A 15,266-nucleotide genomic window follows, 5' to 3' on the forward strand; every position below is an offset into this window, starting at 1 on the left:
AAGGCTTTCCCAAAACGTTTTGTGAGACGCGTGGCATCGCCTTTCGGTTTCTTCGAGTCTCTGCAGCGTCTGGCCTGACTGAAGACAGCCGGGCTTGGATCCGGATTCCGCAGTGGGTCTCCCGCGCTGCCTGCCTCGGGGCCCCTGGGAGTGCCGTGTGGACTTGGCAAAGGGGGACAGGGCAAGGCGCAGAGCACTTCACTCTGTTTCTACCTCACGGACCCCTTGAATGAGCCTTGCGGACCCCTAGGGCTCCCCAGTTCACTTGAGAATCCTTCGAGTAAAGGAAACAAAGCGTTCCTTTTGGGGTTCCTCACCCACCCACTTGAGTCTGTACAAAATTGCGATTATTTGTCCTTGAAGCTTTGCTCAGGGTTGCCTGTGACATCCTGCGGTCCCGGGGGTGCTCTTTTTGGTGGGAGTGGCTGAGCAGGGAGGTGGATCCCCAGCTCCATTTCTTCAACAGTCACTGGGCTTGTCATGCTTCCCTTTTCTTCTCGAATCAGATCTAGTCGTTGTATTTTTGAGAGAATTTTCCATTTTTCAGAGTCTTCCAATATATCGGCATAAAGTTGTTCGTAGGTCTTCTGATAACTTCAAAACTTCTTTATTGTATCTCGGGTCTGCTTTTTCAATCTTCACATATGTAAACTTGCCTTCTCTCTCCCTCTCTCTGATCAGCGTTGCAAAATATGTTTTTATTACTCTTCAAAAAACCAGCCTTTGTGGTATTGATCTTTTAGTTTTTTGTTAAACGTTTATTTTTGAGAGAGAGAGAGAGAGAGACAGAGTACAAGTGGGAGAAGGGGCAGAGAGAGAGGGAGACGCACAATCTGAAGTGGGCTCCAGGTTCTGAGCTGTCAGCACAGAGCCTGATGCGGGGCTCAAACTCACAAACCACGAGATCATGACCTGAGCTCAAGTCGTACGCTTAACAGGCTGAGCCACCCAGGCGCGCCAACATTTACCTTTAAGAACAGTTTTTAGGGGCGCCTGGGTGGCGCAGTCGGTTAAGCGTCCGACTTCAGCCAGGTCACGATCTCGCGGTCCGGGAGTTCGAGCCCCGCGTCGGGCTCTGGGCTGACGGCTCAGAGCCTGGAGCCTGTTTCCGATTGTGTGTCTCCCTCTCTCTCTGCCCCTCCCCCGTTCATGCTCTGTCTCTCTCTGTCCCAAAAATAAATAAACGTTGAAAAAAAAATTTAAAAAAAAAGGAACAGTTTTTAGTCATTCTCGTAAGCTTCGCTTTGTAGTGTTTTGATATTTCTTCATTTATATTGTGATTTCCTCCTGAACACAAAAGTTAGTTTTTTCTAAACATTTAAAAATATCTTTTAAGTGTTGGTTTCTAATTTAATTGAGTTACAGTAAGAGAATACAGTCTGTAGACTAACATCGTTTTTTAAAGCTTTCTTAACTTTGTGATCTAATGTTACCCAACTTGTATATGTATCCTTTCAAATACACACAGAACGTCTATCATGTATTTTTGGGAGAGCAGGATTATGTACAGAAAGAGGTATATTAAAATTTCCCATCATGATTATGGTTTTCTCAACTTTTATAGGTTATTTTGAGTTTTTGCTTTATGTATTTTGAGTATGTCACTGGGTATGAATTTACCTTGCATTATTCTTTCCTAAAAATTTTTTTAAGTTTATTTATTAATTTTGAGAGAGAGAGAGACAGCATGGGAAGTGGAGGAGTAGAGAGAGAGGGAGAGAGAGAGAGAATCCCAAGCAGGCTCTGTACCAGCAGCGCAGAGCCTGATGTGGGGCTTGAACTCATGAAACCGTGAGATCATGACCTGAGCCAAAACTGAAGACTCAGACGCTTAACCAAGTGAGCCACCCAAGCACCCTGGATTATTCTTTTTAATATCATACATGAGCCCTCTTTATCCCTACGCAGGTTTTTCTTTAAAGGTCTCTATGGTGTGATGTAAGTATTTTCTTACTGGATTTTTACTGGGTGGCATTTGCCTGGCATCTCACTCGCTTTTTAAATTCTTTCATTTTTAGCATGTCAGGGGTGTTTTTCAGGAGGGTCTCTTGTAAGCTTCACATAAGTGGGTTTTGACCTTCCTTAACACTAAATGTGTTACTGTTTCTCATTGTAGCACTATGGTCGAAACTCTTTATTATGTTTAGCAAATGAAACCAGATTATCAGAGTTTTCCTCCTGTTTGCTCAGCTCCTAGCTTATAAGCATGATGCGTTCGTGGGTAGGAAGCATCACATCTCACTGCAGGCTCCCTAATCACAGTCTGTGATTCAATGACTGATAAGAAGTGAAACAGAATCTGTTCCCTGAGATCAGGATCCAATTCACTGTACTTTATCAAAACCTCTACGTACAAGGAGAACATCTCATCTACACTGAGTACGTCAAGTCAGCCTTATGTTTTTAAGATTTGAGTTTTGGGGCACCTGGGTGGCTCGGTAGGTTAAGCGTCCCACTTCAGCTCAGGTCATGATCTGGCGGTTCGTGAGTTCGAGCCCCGCATCGGGCTCTGTGCTGACAGCTCGGAGCCTGGACCCTGTTGCTGATTCTGTGTCTCCCTCTCTTTCTGACCCTCCCCTGATCACATTCTATGTCTCTCTCTCAAAAATACATGAACATTAAAAAAAATTTTTTTTTAAAGAATTGAGTTTTGAGTGACACAATGTTAAAAAGTCACAAGCACATCTCTGCAACAATATAAACTTTAACAGCCCCATCAACGTTAGCTTACAGATAGATAAAACTTATTATTAAAGTAACACTCCTATTCGTAAAGTAACAGATTAATTTTGCAAGCTTAGATTCATAAACTAGAAAAGAAGAAAGTATGTTTTACTGCATGTGAAACAGTTACAATTCAGCAGCTAAAGCGAGAACATTTCAATATAGGGTTTTACCTTCAGAGTATCCATTTAAGAGAGAAAAAACAAACCCATGGGCTCTTCACCAAGTTTTACTGACTTACTCCCTCATGTCATGATTCAGGAGATTCTCCACACACTTAGAGTAGTTTCGCCAATGTGACTTAATGTCTCATTTACAACATTCTGATCTCTGGGCTAAAGGCCAAAAGAACGCAGAGTTGGTTCCCTAACAGGACTATTCCAGAGGACAAAAAGACTAATGGTGATACTTGCCCAGTTGTCTGGAAAGTACTTGTCCACAATCTCTCTCATTTTCGCTTGATGGGTGTGAAGAATGGCAGGTTCAAAGTAGAGGGTCACGTACAGCATGGCGGCCTGAGTGGCCAGGGCCGTGCTGCGGTGTTCTGGCAAAGGATATGCGGAGACCTGCAACACAGAGACAACACCCTGAAGAGGCAGCTGTTGGTGACTTGTGAACTGATACACGTGCCCAGTAAATGATGTGGTTCCAGGACGTCCCAGTCTCTCAAGAGTCCATCCCCTCTGGGAATTGGACCCCGCATGCGATCCTCAGACTGTGGCCTCATTAGAGTACAATACAACCAGGGCCGTTCTTCTTGCTAACCACACAGCATTCTCTTCCCTCCAGCCCCTGACTCAACTGCAACTTGAAGTCTTTGCCTCAGGAGGAGAAAAATGTTTTACCCCCATGTCTCCTGCTAGTTGTCCATTTCTAGGTCTCTCTTAAAAAAATTTTTTTTTAACGTTTATTTATTTTTGAGACACAGAGACAGAGCACAAGCTGGGGAGGGGCAGAGGCAGAGGGAGACACAGAATCCAAAGCAGGCTCCAGGCTCTGAGCTGTCAGCACAGGACCCGACACAGGGCTTGAACCCACGAACCATGCGATCATGACCTGAGCCGAAGTCGGACGCTCAACTGACTGAGCCACCCAGGCGCCCCTCTGGGTCTTTCTATCACAGACAGTCTTTCAGAACTGACAGACCCCACACCCGGTCCCCATTTTCTCACTTCCTGTTCATTCTACAGCTCCCTGAAACGTGCCCTGCACCATCGTCTATGATCTCTCCAAGTCACTCGTCACCTCACAATCACGCTGCTCCAACAGCCTCTGTTTCACACTCTCACTTCAGTTCTCTCAAGGTTCCCAGACGCCACCCCTGTTGCCCTGCTTTGCTGGGTGTTCCACTGCCTGCCTTTCAGGTGCTGGTGCATCCCAGGGCTCCATCACCACACGGGTCGGTGACCTGGCTGCACACAGTATGCGTCACCTCAAGGACCACAAACACAAAGGGAGGAAAATGCTACGAGGGTGGACATGGCGACGTGGCAGGGAACCCACAGGCAGGAGTGTGGCCGAGCTACAGGAAGGGTCTGGAGCTGTGGGCCACAAAGCCTTCACCGTTTCCACCCCTTGATGTGTTTGCCCCTTCTCCCTTGCTCCTCTCATCTACACGTGGGAGAATGGGGCTGCCCCCAAATTCCAAATTTTGCATGTGAGGAGTAAACCCACGTGCAGATGATGTTTCTGGGGCCCCATTCCAAATCACCTAACAGGGAATCCGATCCGTCCTGGGTCAAGTGACTGCCCCTGTCCAACCCACCATGACCAGGGACGGGGCAGGTGCTGGGCAGCGAGTGGGGTGGGTACACAGCATACCACAGCCGAGGCCCTGTGTTAGTACGGTCATGGGGCAAGAGAAAACTGAAACTCACTGCCTCAAGACACGGACAAGATGGACCCCATACGAGGCAGAAGGGGTAAAGACAGGCAGTGAGAAGTAGCATGGCCCCTGAAGTCGTATAGACCCAAGTTCAAATTCGGGTTCTGATACTTAGTTACATGACCTTGTGAAAAATTATGAAGCGCCCTAAGCCTTATTTTTCTCAACAGCAACATGAGGATAATGTTGTCCACTCTGCAGGACTGTTCTGAGGAGAGAGAGAACAGTTCATGAAGAAAATCAACTAGGATTCTGGTTGGTACCGAATTCTCAATAAATGGCAACAAATTATGAAGACCCAGTATCTGCAGGTGGCTCCTGATTTTGAGCCGTTTTTAAAACACACACACAAACCTCTTTTATTGATACTTATGATATTCATAAAGAAAACTAACCGGGTACTTGCAGAACTGGGTAGGGCAGCTGTGCTCTGTGACAAATGATACCCGGCTGTTATGGGTCCAATTCTTTGGTAAGAAAAATACCTGATACATAAAATTATGTATCTTTTTTTGTTTTGTTTTGTTTTGAAGATTTTATTTTGAGGTCATCTCCACATGCAATGTGGGGACTTGAATTCACAACCCTGAGGTCAAGCATCACATGCTCTATTGACTGAGCCAGTCAGGTGCCCCTAAAATTATGGTTTTCTTCAGGAAATTGAAGTCACGTGGTAATTTTCCTTGGTGCCCTCTTATATGAGCGATACACATACTGGAGAGGAAAGGGAGGTAACTTCTAAATGTCACAGGGTCTTCACGGCCCTGCTCAAGCCGCCTCCTCGTAGTGACCTCACGTCCCCTTCGCCACCTGCTGCAATCTGTTGCTCCTGTTGTACGCTCCGTGGCACCCTGTGCTTCCCCTAAGCTATCACTCACCTTGCTTTACAGTAATTCCTTTACTTGTCTGTCTTCTTTTCTCAGCTACAAGCTCATTATGGGCAGGGACCATGACCTGTCTTTGTCAGCGATGGCCTCCCAGCACCCAGCTTGTGGACAGGCATGTAACACACACTCAGTAACTCTATGTTGAATGAATGGCTGAGAGAATGATCTTTTTTCCAAATATAGTTCAAATCCCCTCCTCTCCCTGAAATCTCAAATTCTTCCCAAGTTACTATCCCTTTTTCCTCTACCAAACTATAGTAGACCTCAAAAAGTTTGGGCTTTTTTAGGTGCTTTTGTTCTTCTGAGGAATAAGGAAGGGAAGGAGTAACTGAGGAGGAAAGTGAAATCAATCTTTCAAACAACGAAGATGTTGGTAGATTTGATCCCCACCTGGTTGTAAATATCATCAGATCTCAGTCGACCAATGACCATACTGATGAAGGCTTCATTGATAGGCACTCTCCGGAAATAACTCTCAGGATAGTTGGGTGGTCTTTTGGCTCCTGGTTGGCTGGAATAACCTGTACTTCGTAGCAGCTTACAAATATCATCCATGTTTGAATCAGCAGATCGAGCAGCGCTGAACCACGTTCACAATGGGAAACAAAGGGCCAAACAAACCACACAAACCACACAGCTTAGAAACTCAAAAGTCCAAAAGAGCAGAATTTCATCATAACTTGACTTCATGTAGTTTTACATAAGACTCCTGGTCAATCTATGTCCCCGGAGATTCACAATTGCATTTTCAAAAAGCCTGTTATAGCAAACTTACCAGACGGATTCTTACATGTATGTATAGTTAGTTCTAAAGTTGAGGTCCACAATCCCTTGTCTAAAATCTTTAGGGCTGGATTTGTTTCAGAATGCTGCGTTTTTCAAATGTAAGAAATTAACATGGCGTGTAGATCGTATACAACACTTTAGTAGGGTCTCAATTAGCATTACGTGATCAGCACACGTTAATATTTCTGCAGCAAAATTTATGAATTGTCATGCAAATGAGATAAATAAGGACCATCTATAGCCCCCGATCTTGACTGATCAGGTTTTGACTCCAAATGGCTTCAGGTGAGATCAGAGTTTGCTGCCAGGGGAGTTACTATGTGCACGCATGTGTGTGTAGACATGCATATATTTTCTTTGAGAGCTCTTTGGATTTCAGAGTTGTAGATAAAGAATGTGATCCAGTACCCACATTTCATAAGTTAAAAAATAGTTAAAAAAATTTTTGTAATGTTTTTTTATTTTTGAGAGGGAGAGAGAGAGAGAGAGAGAGAGAGAGAGAGAGAGAGAGAGAGAAAGGGAAACACAGAATCTGAAGCAGGCTCCACGCTTTGAGCTGTCAGCACAGAGCCCAACATGGGGCTCAAACCCATGAACCGTGAGATCATGACCTGGGCCGAAGTCAGATGCTTAACCGAATGAAAGCGCCCCGGCTAAAAAATAATTTTAAAAGATTATGTCAACATAAAGTGGGATATATAATCATCGTTTTTTGTTTTTTGTTTTTTTTTCCCTTGGCAAGGTGTACCTTCTACAGAGATTGAATCAAAACATTTGTGATTTTCAGGGTGGTGTGGAGTGGTAATCCCTCAGACTCAAAGAATCTTAGACTTGAGGATGACCTCCTATTTGATACAATAATCTCCTTTCCCACAACTCTGACTTGGCGATTGTTCAGGGTCACTTCAGTAATGGGTCCTCACATTCTAATGAATTCACTGTTGTACCCAAAAGGACAAAGCAGAATTGTTAAAGCTGGCCTTGATGAGCGAACCCTTTTTTCTCCTTCTTTATGTCATTTGTTATTTTTGGTTTTCCAGGTACTTTTGGAAATAGACACAAGGGCATTCAAAGTTCATTTTTAAAGGGCGCCTGGGTGGCTCAGTCACTTAAGAGTGAGACCTCGGCTCAGGTCATGATCTCACGGTTCACGGGTTTGAGCCCTGCGTCAGGCTCTCTGCTGACAGCTGAGAGCCCGGAGCCTGTTCCAGATTCTGTGTCTCCCTCTCTCTCTCTCTGCCCCTCCCCTGCTCATGCTGTCTCTCTCTCAAAAATAGTAAACATTAAAAAAAAATTCAAGTCCATTTTTAAAAACATGGATGATAAAACACCTCATGGTCAAACTGATGTGAATGAATTATGTCTGCTGCAGACACTCTCCTCACATACTGATGAACCTAAGTACATGGGCTAGTTGAGCAGCCTGCAATGAAGGGGCAGCAGTAGCAGATGTCGCTGAAAAGATGATGTCCCCAACAATCCCTTTCTGCTGAGGATCTGCCCCTTTGTCCTATTTATTTTGTCCCAATTTGTAAGTTTAAGAATGTGAATTCTAGGGGCGCCTGGGTGGCTCAGTCGGTTAAGTGTCCGACTCTTGGTTTTGGCTCAGGACATGCTCATGGTTCATGAGTTTGAGACCCATATCAAGCTCTGCATTGACACTGTGGAGCCTGCCTGAGATTCTCTCTCTGCCCCTCCCCTGAGCATGCTCTCTTTCCAAAATAAATAAATAAATGTTTAAAAAAAAGAATGTTAATTCCAGTCTGCACATCTTCAGCTCACATTGCTGATTCCTGCCTATCATTTGTTTCTTCCCAAATCTTGACTTTTTCTCTTATTTTTTTTAAAGTTCATATATTTATTTTGAGAGACAGAGAGAGCATGCATGTGTTGAAGAGGCAGAGAGAGAGAGAGAGAGAGAGAGAGAGAGAAAGAGAGAGAGAGAATCTGAAGCAGGCTCTGCCTGATGTTGGGCTCGAACTCACAGACCATGAGATCATGACCTGAGCTGAAATCTCTAAGAGTTAGTCGCTTAACTAAGCCACCCAGGCACCCCTTGACTTTTTCTAATATTGACCTTACATCCAGATTTTGACTCATTAACTCAGCACGTTGAAATCTGTGTGGTAGATACTGGAATTATAGAACTTTAAGGTGGCTTCTGATTTAAAGACCCTACCCCTTAAAGTCATAGTCCCGGACAGACATACGAAACACGTGATTGTGATATGTGCTGTTGTTTTGTTTCCACATATATTCAGGTGAGAATTCACTTCCCACCTAACTCTGAGAAATAGCTTTCCAAAGTCATCAAACCAAAAATGACACCAGAAAATTTATTCATGTCCCTACATCTGCCAAGGTGTAATATTTAAAAACTTAAAAAAAAAAAAAAAAGAACATTCATTAGACTTCCAACATTCCCAAATTTACCTTTAAGATAAAGAAAATTCAGATTCCTTTTTTAAAAAAAAAAAACAAAAACTGAGGTATTATTGTGGACATGATGATCTATGTGTCTCTAATAATCTAAAACACATAGGCTCCTTTAAGTGTAATATATAGATTACATGATATACAATCTATTATTATGGTAATGATACAAATCTAGAGTAATTGTTACATTTCTCCATTACGTTCAGAAGAAAGAAGAATCTCACGCCTTTCATTCTACATCGTACCGCTGCCATTTACGACGAAAGTAGTACAGAAACTACTTCATTTTACCAATAGCAGTGCTTTTGGGGGGTGCGGTCCCAGCCCTGGGATACCTGTATCGATAGTAGGAAACCAGCATTCTCTCTCGGACCTCTCCTTCGATCTTTTGGTCGATAACCAGCAGCATGACTCCGTACAGGTACAGTGCTTCACACTATGAAGAGAGAAAGACAATGGCCCAACTCACAGGAGTCTACGTTCTTATGGAATGAAGTTGACGAGGCTTAAAAAGAATCACTTTGTTCCTATTCCTCCTAAAGGCTTCATATTACAAGGAGAATGCAGATTTTCCCAAAGGCTCTCACCTTCTGTACAGAATGGGCTTTGAAAAATTTATGGGAAATAAATTTTAATTTGCAGTGATTACCTTTCAATTGGCCTATTTTTGGTATTTCGCTTGGGGCCCCAAATGGAGTCCCAACATTATGAATACCTCTAAACCCTTTACCTGTTTAATGAACTTTTCTTAAGTGACTATCACGTACTAGTTTCCAAGGCTACAGGTCTGGGATGCAGAAGATAAAGAAGATAGGACTGCACCGAGGAAGTTTTCACAACCACCCCATGACTTCCACTCACTTGTAATTCTGCTCAGTCTACTATGTCCTAAATTCAGATATTGTTGATTAGAAGAGAACTGTCAGTTTATTTGCTTCCCTTTAAAGAAGGGTACTTTGTATGTCTTTGGGACGTATGGGAAAAAAGTTGACATTCTTGACTTTCTATTTTAAGTGGCTACTATTACTTACTAGAAGCTGTTTTCCATCTTCATTGAGGAGCACAGTTTCTAAGGTTTGCTGAATATACACACCTTCATTGAGATCATCTAGATATCTAGAAATGAAACCCCAGGGCAAGTTATTCATTCTAATGAGAACATGACCACTTTTGAAGAAGGAATATAAAGATTTTTAAAAGATAAAGACAAGACACCAGACATTCTGGCCTTCAAACGTTTGTGGCCCTTCATGCTCTTTAAGAATGGACTCGTGAAATGGAACTCCCAGTGGTTAGGGCCACAGGTTGCTAACACTGGCTACTCTAAGCAGAAAGAACCGTCTCTAGTCCCGATTTATGAATCATAAGTATCTTAGAAGTAATGTTATAAAGACGTGGAATAGTTTAAAAACTGCTGAGTAATGAATTCTTAAGGGCTGAAAGGAAGAAAATACTGGGTAGTTAGGGATGAGAAGGCAGGCTACGGTTACTAATGCTATAAAAATAAGCTTTTTCTCCACTTCTCCTAAAGAAGATGCTAAAATATGATCATAAGCTACAGGATGGAAAGCCAGATGGCTTAATACAGAGAACAAACTGACGGCTGCCAGAGGGAGTGGGATGGGGTGGGGGCTGGGTGGGCAAAATGGGGGAAGGGGCGAGGGAGGTACAGGCTTCCAGTTATGGAGTCCCAGGGGTGAAGGGGGTGCTGCACGGCGACAGACGGTAGCTACTTGTGGGCACCGCAGAACTTACAGAGCTACCGGATCACTATGCTGCACACCTGAAATGAATGTAAACATTATGCGTGGACTACGCCTCAATGAGAAAAAAAAAGAAAAGAAAGAAAGCCATGACTCAGTACAAGCCGAGGTTATCATACCGCTTCACAAGAGCAGGAAAGCATAACAACACTCTAACATACTAAAGGTGACAAGTGCCACTGGAAGCAAAAGACAATTACGCACAGTAGGAGAGGAACTCAGGAAGGCGTGCACGCTCTGGCACGTTCCTTCTGCACTATTTACCCCCAGAATAAGCTATTACTGAATTAATACCTGTTTAGGTCTACAATATATTTATGCACACTTTGAAAGGCTAAATAAAATCTGGTCACAATTTCTATGTGGTTTTCACGAAACTCTTCATCTAAATCCTGTAGCTCTGGCTTAGCTTCCAGCTTGCTTTCCCATAACTCTGGACCCTAAGAAGAAAAACACATTCATGTGAAACGTCAATAAAAGCATACTTGTTGGTAACATTTTCTTTTTTTTTTTTTTTTAATTTTTTTTTTTAACCTTTATTTATTTTTGAGACAGAGAGAGACAGAGCATGAACGGGGGAGGGGCAGAGAGAGAGGGAGACACAGAATCGGAAACGGGCTCCAGGCTCTGAGCCATCAGCCCAGAGCCCGACGCGGGGCCCGAACTCACGGACCGCGAGATCGTGACCTGAGCCGAAGTCGGCGGCTTAACCGACTGAGTCACCCAGGCGCCCCGTGTTGGTAACATTTTCTAAACAGTCTTTTAAAAATCTGTTCCTATGCTTGAAAAAGGGGATGAGAAATTGAAAGAGGAGCAACAGAAAGGAACAGAGATAACAGACGCCTAGATACGGAATCCCCTTGAAAGAAACAAAGTTGGATTGTAACCATGATCGGCAAGCTTTTAAGTGTGGGGTCCTTCACTGTAAAATACGTTTCACCAAAGTTATCTTTTTAAAAGTGTGATTATGTTATGTTAGGGCTTCCACACAACACCTTTATATTATTTTCAAATTAGTTAGCTGACGCTAAATGTGGTATAAAAGCTTTCCTCTTTAACTCTTTCTCCATAATTACTTAGCCTCTCAGGGTCCCACGCTTCCCAGAGAAAGCATGCTTTTGTAGGAAAGATAGTGTTCAAAATGCTATGGAGGAAGGTTACCTTAAAATAGCTGAAATCAAAGATGATATCTCCATATTTCTGTAGATCGGCTCGGTCTTTAAACCTGAACACAGCAGGGATAAACTCCGAGAGCCTCAGGAGTTCAGCAATGATGGCATTACCACAGGAAACAATCCTTAGGATTGCCTGGCCACACAGGTTGTTCTCAGCTAGGAAGTCCAACATCGTGCGGATGAGTGCCTGGCCGGGAGGAAATGTTTCACTGGCTTCAGAGCTGAGGTCTGTAAATCATTAGATGAAACCAGGTCTGCTGACAGATTGGCTGCTCCATTAAAGGACCTGTATCCCAAAAGGAAAATATAAAAAAAAAAAAAAATCTCCATTTTTAAAGGGAGCATATGTAACACATGCATGAGTTCCAACATGAGGGAAGGGCCTTTATTGTCCACTCCTTCCGGTGTTCCATGTGGATGGACTTTGCTAAGTGAACACTCTTGGCCTGTTTTCTTTTTTTTTTAAATTTTTTTATTTTTTTTTCAATATATGAAATTTATTGTCAAATTGGTTTCCATACAACACCCAGTGCTCATCCCAAAAGGTGCCCTCCTCAATACCCATCACCCCCCCTCCCCTCCCTCCCATCCCCCATCAACCCTCAGTTTGTTCTCAGTTTTTAAGAGTCTCTTATGCTTTGGCTCTCTCCCACTCTCACCTCTTTTTTTTTTTTTTCCTTCCCCTCCCCCATGGGTTTCTGTTAAGTTTCTCAGGATCCACATAGGAATGAAAACACACGGTATCGGTCTTTCTCTGTATGGCTTAGTTCACTTAGCATCACACTCTCCAGTTCCATCCACGTTGCTACAAAGGGCCAGATTTCGTTCTTTCTCATTGTCTTGGCCTGTTTTCAATCCTTTATTCACTTCTCTCTGTGAGAAAGGACCTGATGCAGCTGGCAGGAGCCAGTGAGCATCGCGGTTCCAATGTGCCCTATGTTGGGCACTGATTATTAAATTGTCCTTACGGGAGTTGTCTTACCTCTGGAAAAGATAACTGTGCCTCAAATCCACTCGAATTAGGTGAGGGAGCCACCTTGAAAAAAGTGTTTCTCATACGGAAAACATAGGAGGCCCTTGTTATCAAGGGTAAGACATACTTGAGAAATACTCCTGAGTGACGCTAGAGACAAATGTTTCATACTGAGCGGTGGGAAAGTTTTGATTAGAAAGGTATCTCGGAATGATGTAATTAAAACGTATGAAAGTAAGTTCCGTACTTACCCACAATTTAGAGTAAAGTTGCAACAAGGGCGTACTAACTCAAGGGACATACCAAGAATGCGCTGAAAGTTGATCTCACCAAATTGTAATTTTGATAATACATATTTTGTACTTCAGAGCTGACTTTCATAGCATGATCTTAGAAAAAGGTAATTTTTGCAACAACAAAAAAAATGTTTCGAGGCAGCATTCATTTTCCCAAAGGCCTCTTCCAACTCTTTTTTCAAATCATTATCTTTGAAAGTGTTAATTTTGTCATCATCTTCGCTGTATTGCTCTCCTCTACTTGTTAATTTAGCTAAGTCATCATTGGGTCAGCTTCATGCAGGCCTGAATTATTTTTCAACTTCGTGAAGGCTTGTGTACTTCCTAACATTTGCACTGGCACTGTGTCCTATCGACATGACATTAGCATTAAGAAGAGTGACCACATTGGGGCGCCTGGGTGGCGCAGTCGATTAAGCGTCCGACTTCAGCCAGGTCACGATCTCGCGGTCCGTGAGTTTGAGCCCCGCGTCGGGCTCTGGGCTGATGGCTCAGAGCCTGGAGCCTGTTTCCGATTCTGTGTCTCCCTCTCTCTCTCTGCCCCTCCCCCGTTCATGCTCTGTCTCTCTCTGTCCCAAAAATAAATAAACGTTGAAAAAAAAATTTTTTAAAAGAAGAGTGACCACCAAAAATAAGAATTCAGCCCAAGAGACTCTTTAGTACATGAATATCTGCAAGGGAACTCATCTTACAAGTGATCATTACCATTTTTATATCCATGCCAATGTTTACGTTCATATGTAATCTGGCTGCAGGGACTCAAAAAGTAAACAGTAAAATAGTGAGGACTTCACTGTACGCAAAACCAGAATGTGGGAAAGACTTTGGACAGGAGAGGGCTTCCTCTGCAGCCCCAGCAAAACATTCCCCAACCCTTGTCACATATTTTCAAAGCTCACTCGCGCTGAGCTACCTCGTGTAGTTATCTTTTGTGTAACCCTTAAAGGTTTTCTTGTTTCCTCTCATAAGGCTCTTCTTATTGATTCAGTATTTAGAAATGTCTTCATTTCCTAGGATGCTGTTGACTCTCCAACAATAATTCCCTCCCTCCTTTCCCTTTTTTCCTATAGAGGACAGAACAGGTGGATCCTTGTTTTCTCATTGCCCCCGAATCTAGGCTACACATGTGACTCAGTTTCGACCAAATAGACGTAAGAGGTAGTCTACGGCAGACCCGATAGGAAATTTTTTTTCCCCTCCTGCGATAAGGAGAGAAGCACATGAAATTTCTCTCTTTCCTCTATCCCTCTTCTTCTTGTCTTTGAATGTGGCCCAATGAACATGTCTTGTCTGAAGTTTCAATAGCCACCTTGAGACCATGAGGTGATGAGCCTAAGAGAAAAAAGGCCCCAAACCTGCAGATTGTGCTTTGGAAGGAAAGAAAGACTCTAAATTCTTGTTGAGGTGACTGGCTCCTTGATTCAACTGTTGCGCCACCTATCTCTGTAATCCTTGTAAAATGAACTGTTTTTATGCTTTATTTACTGCTAGTTGGCTTTGGGATTGTTTGTAGGTGGAAGCATTCCTAATGCTACAGATTCATTCATTCAGTAAATAGGCATCTAGTGCCTACTATGTGCCAAGCACTGTTTTAGGACCTGAGGCTACTTCAGTGAACAAAACTGAGTTCCTGCTCTCTCTCATAAAGCCTGCATACTATTGGGAGTGGGGAAGAGACAATAAACAAATAAATACATTAGGTATCAGCCTGTGATCATTGCTGGGGAGGAAAAAGCATGATAAAGAGACGGAGCGTGTGCTGTTTTAGTTTGTGAAAGCCTCTCTGATAAGATATTTGAGCAGGGACCAGAAGGAAGTGAGGCAGCAAGCAGTAAGGGTATCTGGGTGTTGTCAGAAGCCCCTAAGACAGTCCCTGAGGCCCTCCTTCCCCTTATTCATGCCCTGTGGAGGCCCCTCTCCTTGAGTGTGGCTTCCTATCTCTTAAAGAACGGAATATGGGAGATGTAAAAGACATCACTTCTGAGATTAGATTGCAAAAAACCTGTGACTTCTGGCTGGGGCGCGTTCCCTAGCTTGTTTGCTCTGGGAGAAAGCAAACTGTCATGTTGTAAGAGAGCCCTGTGATGAGGGAGTGAGAGGCCTCCCAACAACCACCTGAATGAGCTTGAAAAGGGACTCCCCCCCACAAACCGAGCTGAGCCTTCAGATGACAGCATCTATTCACAGCTAGGCTGCAACCTCCCAAGAGCCCCTCAGCCGAACGCACCCAGCTAAGCCACACCAACTGATTCCTGACCACAGAAACTGTAAGACAATAAATGTCTTTTGTCTTAGCCACTAGGTGTTGGGGTAGTTTGTTATTTTACAATAAGCGATGATC

At 43.4% G+C, this 15,266-nt stretch overlaps 1 protein-coding gene across 3 annotated transcripts in view; it reads right to left on the bottom strand.

Moving 5' to 3' along the window:
- Positions 1-15,266, bottom strand: part of WASHC5 (WASH complex subunit 5) — a 64,588-nt gene that overhangs the window by 45,981 nt on the left and 3,341 nt on the right. Inside the window, exons 2-7 of one of the 3 annotated variants that reach the window (XM_047841825.1) lie at positions 11,643-11,843; positions 10,776-10,921; positions 9,750-9,834; positions 9,054-9,154; positions 5,887-6,076; positions 3,138-3,290 (exon numbers count right to left, since the gene is read on the bottom strand). In XM_047841825.1, the coding sequence (XP_047697781.1) occupies positions 3,138-3,290; positions 5,887-6,076; positions 9,054-9,154; positions 9,750-9,834; positions 10,776-10,921; positions 11,643-11,828 (861 nt within the window). In that variant the 5' untranslated portion in view covers positions 11,829-11,843. Of the gene's footprint in view, positions 1-3,137; positions 3,291-5,886; positions 6,077-9,053; positions 9,155-9,749; positions 9,835-10,775; positions 10,922-11,642; positions 11,943-15,266 lie in introns of those variants that run through there. The other 2 variants (XM_047841824.1, XM_047841826.1) reach the window with 2 other exon arrangements.

Source organism: Prionailurus viverrinus, chromosome F2, assembly GCF_022837055.1.
Source record: "Prionailurus viverrinus isolate Anna chromosome F2, UM_Priviv_1.0, whole genome shotgun sequence".
Classification (NCBI taxonomy): domain Eukaryota; kingdom Metazoa; phylum Chordata; class Mammalia; order Carnivora; family Felidae; genus Prionailurus; species Prionailurus viverrinus.